The 12,978-nt window shown below is 41.7% G+C and overlaps 1 protein-coding gene across 1 annotated transcript in view; it reads right to left on the reverse strand.

Annotated features, from left to right (window-relative positions):
* The window catches only part of ECT2L (epithelial cell transforming 2 like), an 89,880-nt gene extending 88,532 nt beyond the window's left edge, over nucleotides 1-1,348 (reverse strand). Inside the window, 2 exon segments of the mRNA XM_056126288.1 lie at nucleotides 198-310; nucleotides 1,246-1,348. Coding sequence (XP_055982263.1) covers nucleotides 198-310; nucleotides 1,246-1,347 — 215 coding nt within the window. The 5' untranslated portion in view covers nucleotide 1,348.
* Between the last annotated feature and the right edge of the window lie 11,630 nt (nucleotides 1,349-12,978).

The following is a 12,978-nucleotide window of genomic DNA, read 5'->3' on the forward strand; positions in this document are numbered from 1 at the left end:
TACCTCACAGTGATTCACTAATAAAAAATAAATGAAAAATTTAAAAAATAAATTAAAAAAAAAGAAGGGGCTGCATATGAATCCTAAAATATCAACAGCTTTGTATTTTTTTCTATGAAAGAAAACTTTCAAAAGGATAAAAACATCTGTATTTTCTTTAGGAACCAAGGATCTTTACGTCATAAGGACATATTTACCTTATTTGGGATTTAGTGCATCGTAAGAAAATCGTGAGTAAGAATTCTTGACGCTGCTTGTTGGTCCAGAGGTCAAACCAATGACTTACAAGAGCAACTCTTTCCTGAAAGAGCTATAAGGAAGAAAAAGACATTGCCTGTGTAGTTCAAGAAAATACCCGTCGCCAAGCAATGGGTGGCAATCTGGCCACCCCACAGCTAATGTTTGCAGGGCACATGACCTTTCCCAGGGCAGTGTTTCTGTGGTACCTGGGGTCTCCTCTTGCAAGTTAAACCGATTTGCTCCCCGAGCAACAGACGAGCCTGGGCTTGTAGGTGGGCTGGAGGGAAAGGTTGAAGGTGTACGGAGGTGGAGGTAAGGAGAGAAGCATTAATTATGGGGGGGAGGGGGAGGTAGGAAAACAGGTTTGGAAAACAAAGAGGTCATGAATCCTGACTCTTGTTTCAACCTGTGCTTAACGTGGCCGGGGGAAACAGATTCCAAATGGTTCCTCTTGGAAACACATTCCAGTTCCATTCCTTTCCCAGGGAAGCAAGGCCCGTGGGAGGGTGCTCTTGAACCAACCCCAGGGCGGTAGCCCCCCCCACCACCCCCCAACTGAGACACACACACACACACACACACACACACACACACGCTAGACCCACTGTATGGTGCATACCCTGCTGTCCCCGTAAGCAGCCTGATTCCCCGTAAGCAGCCTGATATCCCAAAGGCATATTTTTTAATTTGTTTATTTATTTATTTATTTTTGTGTTTTTTATGTTTATTTTATTTATTTTTTTTAATTTGATATTTGATATGCCAAAGGCAGTAACAAGTCTCACAATGTTACTGGGTCCACTTGAGCAAATCGATGAACAACGGGAGGACAGCGACAGTGACAGTAACAGTGACATTTAAATTTTTAAAAGATAGGAGTTGAGTCTTGAATGATGAAAGAACCTCCTTTGGGGCAGGCAACATATAGAGTAATATAGAGCCCAGTAAATACAGTAAACTAATCTTACAAGTAAAACTTGTTTTATTCCAGAACGTAACACTTACCTGTCTGTTTAATGACTTATTACAAAAAGGTGTCCAGGCACTGAACCTAGTGTGGAAACTCTCCATTTCCAAGGTTTTCCTGGAAGAATCTGAAGCTGTCATTTCATCAGTTTGATTTCTTCCAGTCCTAGGAACTAGACATTCAAATAGTTTTAATAAACCTGGATTCACTTTGGTTTAAGTGCAAAACTAGATATATATCCAATGTATCAATGTGACACTTCTAAAAATTACAAGTCATTTATATCTACAATAGATAAATGATAAGTATTGCTATACACAGCTATCTCCACAAAAGATCATGGTCGTCCCGTTGCTCGAGCAGGCCCAGTAACATTGTGACACTTGTTACTGTGTTTGGCATCTGGAATACATCACGGGGAGCTTGCCAGGCTTTGCCGTGTGGACGAGATACTCTCAGTTGCTTGCCGGGCTCTCCGAGAGGGGCGGAGGAATCGAACTCGGGTCAGCCATGTTGGCTGCGTGTAAGACAAACACCCTACCCACTGTGCTATCGCTCCAGCCCTCCACAAAAGATAATCCATACTAATATACCCAGGGAGTTCATGAGCTCTGAATCACTGTGGCTTCAACAAATTAGATGGGAAAGTAACATAGAAGCCAAGTAAACTCAACAAGCAAAAACAATAACAGACAAGGCTCAACTAGCAACAAACATCTTAGTAAACCTTCAGACAAGGATTTAAGAAAACTTGCTGTGAGATATAACAATTTTCTTTTATTTTTAACTTCTTTATTTTTAGCTTTTTGGGTCACACCCGGTGATGCACAGGGGTTACTCCTGATTCATGCACTCAGGTATTACTCCTGGCGGTGCTCAGGGGACCATGTGGGATGCTGGGAATCAAACCCGAGTTGGCCATGTGCAAGGCAAATGCCCTACCCGCTGTGCTATCACTCCAGCCCCAACAATTTTCACGTAGAAATTGATTTTTTAAACTTATTGATTTTAATATTGTAGCTTTGTTATGTAATCAAGTTCAACTTGAGTTGTTTCAACAGTTATGGCTTTTGTCTATATTTAAAAAATTAAAATTTAAAATAATAAATAGAAAGTTATCCTAAAAAATATCACTATGATTTAATATCCTCATCTACTTACCTCATCTACCCACAAATGAAACCAAACCAGAGGCCTATTTTTATTTCTTACTCTATGGGGAAGATAACAGAGAAACTAGAACGACTCTTTATCGGCCAGGAATACTGACTTCCTTACCCTAGAAAGAATCCAAATGATTCAAAGACAGCATTCCATTTGCCTGCATTGGAGGGGAGAAAGAGCAGGCCACAGCTCACTGCTAAATTGGCACCACATACTTCACCAGTTACGGCCAGAAAAGCCCATGAGCCAGAAGTAGCCCATGAGCACCACTGGGGGTGACCCTCTCCCCCAAAAAAGCAAAACAAAAACCAAGACCCCTTCCATGTCAAAGCTTTTGCGGGTCAGGAATCCAGGCACAGCCTAGTGGCATGTCATATTCATGGGCCAGGGCTCCCGTAACTGACACGCCAGACGGAGTGTCTTGAACCATGAAATCTGTTTGCTCACAGTCCTAGAGATCAGAAGTCCAAGATGAAGATGCCATCTGAGCTGGTTTCCAAAGAGATTTCTCTTCTCACCATGTGCTCACAGGGTCTTCTTTTCATGGAGGAAGGGGGAGGCAGACGGAAGGGGAAGAGAACTTTGTCTTCCTCATCCAAAAATAGGGAAGCTTATTTTCTCCTAGAGGTTGTTTGGGTATTTATCACATCATGCACAGAGCATATAATACAGGTAGACTGCCACAGGCATCAAAGAGGAAAAGCTATATCTGTCCTATCATGCACCAAGACCAGAACATATGATTTCATATGTCCTTGGATGGCCCTTGGGCCAGACCTTGCCCACTCCCTGTTGGAAAGACACTAGTTGTATTGGTTTAGGACCTTACCCTTATACCCCCATTCGACTTTTAGTACTTCTTTATAGACCCTATCTCCAAATTCAATCACATTGGTGGTGAAAATCTGAAATGTGATTTGGGGGGTGGGTGAGGGGCGCAATTCAGTCCATGACTGATACTTCTGCTTCAGGGGGTCCTTTGAGGCTCCCATCAAGGTGTTGGCCAGGACCACAGTCTCATGTGCAGGATTTGATGCTGGTTGCCCAGACTATGGGCAAGTTTCAGATGCTCCTGGGATGTGGGGCTGAGGCCTCAGTCTCAGTGGCTGCTGATCAAGGCCTCCCTTTCCTTCACTATCCTGGGGACCTCTCCACGGGGCAGTAGCTTCCATTTGAATGAGCAAGTGAAAAATCAAGAGAGGACGCAAGAAGGCGCCCCAGACTAGAATCCCACTCCAGAAGGGAGAACCTATTCCTTTTGCTTCATTCTATTAGTCAAATGTGAGCCACTATGACCAACTCACACTCAAAGGGAGAGAACTGGATATAGAGCACCAACAGTAATCCAGTTCCTCAGCGCAAGCTTTGAGGCAGTTCTCCTTTCCCACACCCAGAACACATAAATTGCTATTATTTACTGTGCAGCAAACACAGTAAATAATAACAATTTCTATTTCTGAATTCTTGCTGAGTCTGGGATGATTTGTGAGTGACCACAGATTGACCATTCTCTATGTTGGTGAGTGCCCAGAACTCTCCCACACACTTTCTGGTAAAAGTGGACATTGGTATAAGTGATTTGAAGATGTTTAACGTCATTTTATAAAATTGAGAAGACATAGTCGCTGGAGAGATAGTAGAGTAGGCACAGCACTTGCTTTGCATGTGGCAACCATGTTCATTACTGGGCACCTATGGTCTCCCAAGTCCTGCCAGGAGTGATCCCTGAACTCACAGCCAGGAATAAGCTCTGAGAACAGCCAGGTATAGACCAAAAAATGAAGAGAGAAAGAGGAAGAGAGGGAGCAAACGAGGGAGGGAGGGAGGGAGGGAGGGAGGGAAGGAAGGAAGGAAGGAAGGAAGGAAGGAAGGAAGGAAGGAAGGAAGGAAGGAAAAATGCCTATGCTTGACCTAAAAGAAAAGTATGCACACATGAATCAAATATATGAACATAAATATTCACAGCTAAATCAGATAGCTTCAAATGAGAAACAATCCTCACATCCATCCACAGTCAGACTGGTAAATGTATTATCACCAACTCTTTAGAAAATAGCAATAGAATATTATACATCAATAATCTGCTACTAGGCCCACAATACCAATGAGTCACACACATAAAGCATCAAGCAAAGACAGAAACAACATAATGTTTTGAATGGTTTTATTTACACAGTTCTATACTACTGTGTTAGATGTTAAGATGTTAAAGTTCTACCAGTGCTTTATATTTCCTTTGGGAAGGAAAGAGGGAGTATTGAGGGTCCAGAGAGATGGTTCAGAGGGTAAGGCATTTGCCTTGCACGTGGCTGACTCAAGTTTAATCCTGATACTGCAGATGGTCCACTGAGTGCTGCCCATGGAGCCAGGGGTAGCCTCTGAGCACTATTGGGTATGACCCTCCCAAAGCAAAATGAAACCAAAAAAAATACACCCAAAACAACAACTAAAAGGCTCAATTAAACTAGTAAACATTCCCACCAGCAGGTCCCTTTTCCCCCACATTGATTGATTTAGTTCTTTGTGATGTGTACCAGTCTCACTGGTGTGAACTAATATCTTACTGTTTTTTATTCATATTTTTCCTAACAATAAGTGATAAAGAACCTTTTTTTAAAACTTTTTGCCATATGAAAGTTTTTTTCATCTCTTCCTTTCATTTTTTGATGGGGTTGGTTCTTTTTTTTTCTTTCTTGTAAAGTTCTACCAGTGCTTTATATATCCTGAATATCAATCCTTTATCAGGCGAGTAGTGGGAAAGTATTTTCTTCTAGTCTATTGGTTGTCTTTTTATTCTGGTAATTGTTTCCTTGGCTGTGCAGAAGCTGTTTTGTTTGGTATACTCCCATTTTGTTATCTTTGCTTCCACTTGCTTGACCAATGGCATTAAATAATTGAAGATACTCTAGATTCAATGTCATTAAGTTTTTACCTAAATTTTTTTATATAATTTATGGATTCAGATTTGATGTCAAGGACTTTAATTCATTTTGATTTGACTTTTGTGCATGGTGCTAGAAGGGTATTAGAATTCCTTTTTTTTTCTTCATGTGACGGACTAGTTTTCCCCAACACCATTTGTTGAAGAGGCTCTCCTTTCTCCATTTCATACCTTTAGCTCTTATATCAAAGATTAACTATCCATACATCTCAGGAGCTATCTCTGGACTCATAATTCTATTCCATTGGGCTAAGAGTTTGTCCTTAGTCCAGTACCATACTGTTTTGATTACTATAGCTTTATAGTACAGTTTAAAGTGGGGAAAAAGAAGTCTTTCATCATTTTCCCCCCTAGGATTGCTCTGGCTATTTGGGCTAGTGTTGGTAGAGGTGGGAGTAGGTTTATTATTCCATATAAATTCCAATCTCATTTGATCCAAATCTATTTTTTAAAGTCTAGGTATTCTATTTTAATTTGGTTGTGGGGTCATACCTAACTGTCCTCAGGGCTTACTCCAGGTTCTTAGCTCAGGGATCATTTCTGGTGGGCTTAGGAGACCATTATGTGGTGCCGGAATTTGAGCCTGGGTTTGCTGCATGCAAGGCAAATGCCTTACCTGCTGTACTATCTTCAGGTCCCTGTTATGGGTATTTTGATAAGGTCTACATTGACTCTGTTATAGTCTTTGGACAAGATTACCATTTTGACAATATTAATGTTTCCAATTCAGAAGCAGGGGATGTGTTTCTATTTTCTGATATACTCTTTTATTTCTGTAAGTAGTATTTGTAGTTTTCTTTATCTAAGTCCCCTCTTTCGTTAAGCTGATTCCAAAATACTTGATTTTCAGAGGCACAATTGTGAATGGGATTAATTTTTAAATTTCTCTTCTTTCATAATTCACATATAGAAAAGTCTTGAATTTCTCAATACTGATTTTGTAATCTGTCACTTTACTATACAAATTTATTGTTTCTAGGAGCTCTTTTGTGGAGACTTTAGGATTTTCTAAGTATAAAATAACATGTCATCTGCAGATAGTGAGAGTTTGACTTTTTTTCCAATCTGGATGCCCTTAATATCTCTTTCTTGCCTAATTGTTATGGAAAGGACTTCCAATACTATATTAAATAGTAGTTCTGAGAGTGGGAAACCTTATCTTGTGCCTGATCTTAGATGAAAAACTTCAGATTTTCACCATTGAATATAATGTTTGCTGTGGTCTTGTGATAAATTACTTTAATTATGTTGAGAGAAGTTCTTCAATCCCCATTTTATTGATTTTTTTTAAAATCATAAATGGGTGTTGGATCTTGTCAAATGCTTAGTCTGCATCTACTGATAATGATCAAACAATCTTTACTTTCTCTCCTATACATAAGGTGTGTTACATGATTAACTTGCTTATATTACCCACCTTTGTATCGAACTTGGTTATGGTATATAATCTTTATGATGTTTTGTTGGATTTGGTTCGCTAATATTTTAATGAGGATCTTTGCATCTATTGTCCTTATTTTTGTGATGTCTCTACCTTCTTTTTTTGGTATCAAGACAATATTTGCCTCATAGAAACTGTTTTTAAGAAACAGGATTCCTGTTACTGAAACATTCTGAAATGGCCTGAAAAGGACTGGGAGTAGGTCTTCTTTAAAAGTCTGAGATTTTAAAACATAAATTGAACAACCACTTGTCGGTGAAATTCTAGCATCAAATATATCCACATTCCTAAACAGCCTCCCGTAGCTAGAAATTCCAAAAAGAGAGGGAACAATATGGCCTGGAGGAGCTTAAAAGACTGTATAGGATACCCAGATAAACCTGAGAACAAGAAACATTTCGCTTCGCTTTTACTGTGCTTTAACAAAGCAGGGGCACATTTTAAAATAAATATATTGGGACATATTAGGATATTAGGATGGGAGAGATAGTATACAGGTTAATATATGGCTTACTTTACACGGAGTCATCCCAAGTACTACCCCCAGTACCAACATGGTTTCCTGTGAACTGCCAGTGGGGTGATCTCCGAGCATTAATAGATGTGTGTGTGGTGGGGGTGGGGGGAGAATATATTGGGAGGCATGTGCCATGTGGGATAGTTTTGAGCCATACCCAGTGCTCTTCCAGCTTATTCCTGGCTTGGTACTCAGGGATCACTCCTGGTGGTGCTTAAGGAACCATATAAAGTGTTGTGAATCAACAGTTACATACAAGATCAGGTCAGAGGCATATAAGTGTTTAATACACTGTATTATTTCTCTAGCAATTTATTTTATTTAGGTGCCACTGCTGGCTCTGCTTAGGGCGTACTCCTGGTGACATATGAGACTACATAGTACTAGGAATGAAATTTGGATCAACCGCAAAAAAGGCAAGCACCTTAACCTCTGTACTATCTCTCCAGCCCTTGGAATGATTTTTAAAATAGTATAGAAGAACAATATACATCAGGTTTAGATAAATGCTCTGCCCCCTGACCCGACCGCCCATATTGAAGCTTTACAAGTTATTTAAGCTCTGAACCTGGATTTTCTCAGGTCTAAAGGAAGATAATGATGTGTCTTGACAAAACATGACACATTCTAACATGTTTTTCAGATTAAAAAAAAAAGACAAAACCTCTTGGCAATGTGGGAAATTAAATACCTCCTTCTAAATCAACAAGAAATCAAAACAGATCCTTAGTTTCCTAAGACACCCAGCTGTTGTTATGTGAAATCTCTCCAAGAGCCAACAGAAGGGAGTTTTATTTAGCAAGTACTTGAAGTTGTTATTTTCTTCTGTGCTAAAGGATTACGGGGCTATGTAATCAGTAGAGCAATACCACCAGTAAAGTCACTCTTTCTGCTGGTAAATTTGCATGTGAGCACAGAGCATCATGTGTGGACACAGACAAGACAGATTTAGACAACATCTAAATTTTCACTGATTATTTTGACTCCCTACGATGTTTGAATCTTCTGACTAGTAATTCAACTCAGGGAGAAGTGACCTGCTGGCAAGCACTACTTCTTTAAATAGAAAGATTTTTCTTATACATTTTACATTTCTCCAAATCAGAATTTCACAACAGCAATAGCTATCACCCCATGAAATAGGATCTGTGGTTCAATATGCTTGTGGAATGGCTGAGCAAAATCAAATGTGTTTCTTGATGGTAAAATGGCTGGAACATTTAATAAGAGGATGTTCACTATGAATGCCAAAGAGGAGGCAGCAAACTGTAACACTTCCTTTGTTCATTGTTCTAGGAACCTATTGTGGTATATACTGATGATCTAATCTGGTTATTCTAGTGGGTATACAGAAGTTGTGCTAAGGTTTAAAGCAGCATGACTTTAGGTCCAGAGAAATAGCACAAGATCTTTTTTTTTTTAATAAGGTAAGGATAGTTCTCCATACTTATTTATTTAAAAAAAACTTTTTTATGAATCACTATGAAATAGAAGTATTACAAAGCTGTTCATTATTGGGTTTCAGTCATACAGTGTTCCAAAACCCATCTCTCCAACAGTGTAATTTTCCAGCACCAATGTCCTCAGTTTCCCTACTACTACCTCAACCCCCACCCACCCTAGCCTGCCTATATGACAGGCACCTCTCCTCTCTCTCTTTCTCTCTTCTCTCTCTCCCTTTCTCTCTCTCTCTCATTTTAGGCATTACAGTTTATAATACAGATGCTGAAAGGTTATCATGCATATCCCTTTACCTACTTTCAACACTCAGTTCTTGTCCAGAGTGACCATTTCCAACTAACGTCATAATGGACCCTCCTCTATCTTAACTACTGTTTACCTACCACACCCTTGTGGGAATTTCCAATCATTGATCAGTCCTCCTTGCCCCTATTTTCCCTGGTCTTGGATGTTAGTTTCATACTATTTTTTTATATCCCACAAATGAACGCAGCCATTCTATATCTGGTCTCTCTTCTGACACATTTCACTCAGCATGATACTCTTCAGGTCCATCCAGTTATAGGCAAATTTCATGACTTCATTTTTCCTAATAGCTGACAACCAGTGCTGGTGCAGATGTAGGGAGAAAAGGACCCTCATTCATTGCTGGTGGGAAAGCCAACTGGTCCAGCTTTTTTGGAAAACAATATGGACATTCCTCAAAAAATTAGAAATTGAGCTCCCATTTGACCCAGCAATATCACTTCTGGGAATATACCTTGGGGGTTCGAAAACACACAGCAGAAATACTATCTGCACTTCTATGTTCACTGCAGCATTATTCACAATAGCCAGAATCTGGAAACCACCTCAGTGCCCGAGAACAGATGACTGGGTAATGAAACTATGGTACATCTACACAATGGAATATTACACAAAGATAGTACAGGACTTAAGGCACTTGCCTTGCATGTATTCAACTCCAGTTCAATCCCCAATACTTCTAGGTGTAGTTCAAATATAGCCCCCTCCAAATTTACAGTCTCAATTTTGGGGAGTCAGGAGTCCAAGCAGGGTTTAACTGAGTCCTCTGACTAATTGTCCCTCACCATTCAGTGTCAGCTAGGGCTCTAGTGATCCCAGAGCAGTGCTGGGGAAAGGTCTGCTTACAAGCCCCATGTACCAGGTAAGTGGTCGTTGGCAAGATTCAATTTCGTATAGGCTGTTGTAACAAGAGCCTCAGTTCTTTGCGGGCTGTTGTTTAGAGGCTCCCATCCCAGGTGGTCTCCAGAGTTAGGTTCCTAAAGTGGCAGTTAGTGTCCCTCAAAGTGGCCAGGAGAAAAAATGTGGGCAGAAAAGATAGGAGCAGAGTCTTTGTGTAATGTACTCAAAGAAGTGAGATATGCTCCTTTATTTAGTCAGGTGGGTTAGCCAGCAAATGTACTCAGCAGGTCAGGTCTGTCTGCCACCCAGTTTTGTAAAATCAAGGGGTGTGTGTGGGGGTGGGGGGAGAGGGAGAAGTGTGGACCACATCTGGCAATGCTCAGGGTTTGCTGTATATATAAGGCAAGTGCCTTAATCCAGATTCTCTCCCTCTCTCTCTTTCTCCTTTCTCTCTCCTCTCTCCTCTCCTCTCTTTCTCCTCTCTCCTCTCACTCTCTTCTCTTCTCTTCTTCTTCTTCTCTCTCTCTCTCTGCCTTAATAAAAAAAAATCAAATTTATTTACATACTCTCAGGTTGGAATTTACCCAACAGCAGAACTGAGAAACTGGAAGAGATAACATATGACCCATAAGTTCAAAAATTCGGTCACGGTCCTCTCGTTGTTCATTGATTTGCTCGAATGGGCCCAGTAAAGTCTCCTTCGTGAGACTTGTTGTTACTGTGTTTGGCATATCGAGTACGTCACGGGTAGCTTGCCAGGCTCTGCCGTGCGGGCGAGATACTCTAGGTAGCTTGCCGGGCTCTCTGAGAGGGGTGGAGGAATCGAACTCGAGTCGGCCATCTTGGCTGCGTGCAAAGCAAACGCCCTACTGCTGTGCTATCGCTCTAGCCCTTTACAGAAAAAGTTTGAAAAAGCCCACATTAGAAATAAGCCCAGCCCATGCTGGAGAGGAGGGTTTCACGGGCATAAGTGAAAATTGGCATTATTGGGTGACATTATAGGAGCTGCCTATCATTGAACTTCTGTTACCCAGGCGGCTCAAGGCCAAGTAATTGCTGAATTAACAAGCCAGCCATTGTTCACATCTATTCACACCTACCAATTTTCCAAATTCAAGACTGAAAATCAAGTTCCTAGCTCAGAAGAGTCAAATTATCAAGCATTATGATCTGACAACTGTGTCACAACTGTGACAATTCATGAACTAGTGTGATATTTTATTAGCAATTTCCATATAACATTAAATGAGTTCTATGGTACAGGAGCTCACAACTGAATTACTATGCAGAGCTCACCAATTATCCTTTCATCATGACATCAGCAAAATGGAAGAGAAGGGAAGTCATGAAGGGTAAGAATTCACTCTGGGGTCCAGGGGAGTAGCTCAGTCATTAGAATGACTAGAAGGTCAAGAGTTCAATCCCTGGGGCTAGAGTGCCCACGGTCGACCAGGGTTTGATTTCCAGCATCCCTTATGGTCCCCTGAGCACCGCAAGGAGTAATTCCTGAGTGCAGAGCCAGGAGTAACCCCTGTGCATTGCTGAGTGTGACCCAAAAAGCAAAAAATAAAAATAAAAAAATAAAAAAAGAGTTCAATCCCTGGTCCTTGCACACATATTAAATCCAAAGGGGTGTGTGTGTGTGTGTGTGTGTGTGTGTGTGTGTGTGTGTAGGGACCCAGCACCATATTAGCATCCTCCGGAGCAACACGTGGGATGATTCCTAAGCACTGAGCCAGGACTAAGCAATGAGCATTGCCGGGTGTGGCCTTTGGAAATCTTTCGGACAACTACGGAACTGCAAAGTCAAGGTGGGTCTTCAAGGTCAAGGAGGGGGAATCCCAGCGCTACTTTGGGCCAGGCGAGGCTACAGCGCGAAACCAAAGCGACAAGGACACGGTGCCCGTAGGGTCCCCTACTACTAAGAGGCGCGGCCCAGAAACCCGGAGCTTTTACCTATGCGAGGTGGCGGCGAACCCGGGACCCACGCGGCACCGTCTAGTCTAGCGCGAAAAGCTAGTCTGCAGCCTGGGAAAGGGGTGGGGCAGGCGCGCGCCGTTTCCATGGAAACCGGAGGACGCACCCCGGCCGCCCCGCCCCGCAACCCTCGGCCCGCCCCTCGGTCTGGGACACCCGCTGGGACCGGACGCTAGTCCGGCCTGGCCGCTGACCACGCTCTAGAGCACCAGCCCTGGCGTCCACCTCCGCCCAGCTGGAGTTCCCGCTTTGGGGGTATCCCCCGTGGAGACTGGGGTGGGATCCAGGGCAGGAAGTCCAAGAAGCAAAGCGACTTGGACCTGAAGTCCACATCAAAGCCAGAAAAGACTAAGGAAAAGGTGTTTTTTTTTTCCCGTTATTATTTTTTTAAAATCTTCAAATCTACAAATCTCAAGTATACTTAATTTTATTACTTTATTATTGTCAACAATAATATAGTTTATTATTGCTAGTTTTAGCATGATGAGGAGGCACCGAGACGGGAACCGTCTTTTTTCCTAATTAGTTTGTTTTTCCCCAAAATATCTTTGTTTACTTTCTTTCCCCAATGAAAACGAGTTGATACGGCTGTGGAGAGAGATGTTCACAGTATGAAAAGCAGGTCAGAAAACCATACGGTTGAGGTGATCTGAATTTTGTAAAAAAAGAAGTACTAAGTCTGGAAATAATAATGTATTGCCCTACAATGAATACGCAGCATCACTGGGGAATAGGGGTACCACAGCGGTTGGCGCTCAGCATGACACTGGGAGGGTTGGGGGAGCACAGGGCTCTACTGCCACACCTCGTGGGCATCTTTATATAAAAGAGTTATTCTCACTGGCTGGAGCAATAATACAGTGGGTAGGGCGTTTGCCTTGCTTGCGGCAACCTGCAGTCGATCTCCTGCACCCTGTAAGGTCCCTACAAGTCCTGCCAGGAGTAATCCCTGAGTATCACGGTGTGCCCCCTCCCCCTCCAAAAAAAATGTCTGAATCCAAACAAAATGTTATATCCATACAATAACACGTAATGGAATGTTAAAATATAATAAAGTACTGCCACAATATGGATAAAGCAGCTACAAACATGCTAAAAGTAATAAAAGCCTGCATATTATGATT

Source organism: Sorex fumeus, unplaced genomic scaffold, assembly GCF_029834395.1.
Source record: "Sorex fumeus unplaced genomic scaffold, SorFum_2.1 ptg000061l, whole genome shotgun sequence".
NCBI classification, from domain to species: Eukaryota; Metazoa; Chordata; class Mammalia; order Eulipotyphla; family Soricidae; genus Sorex; species Sorex fumeus.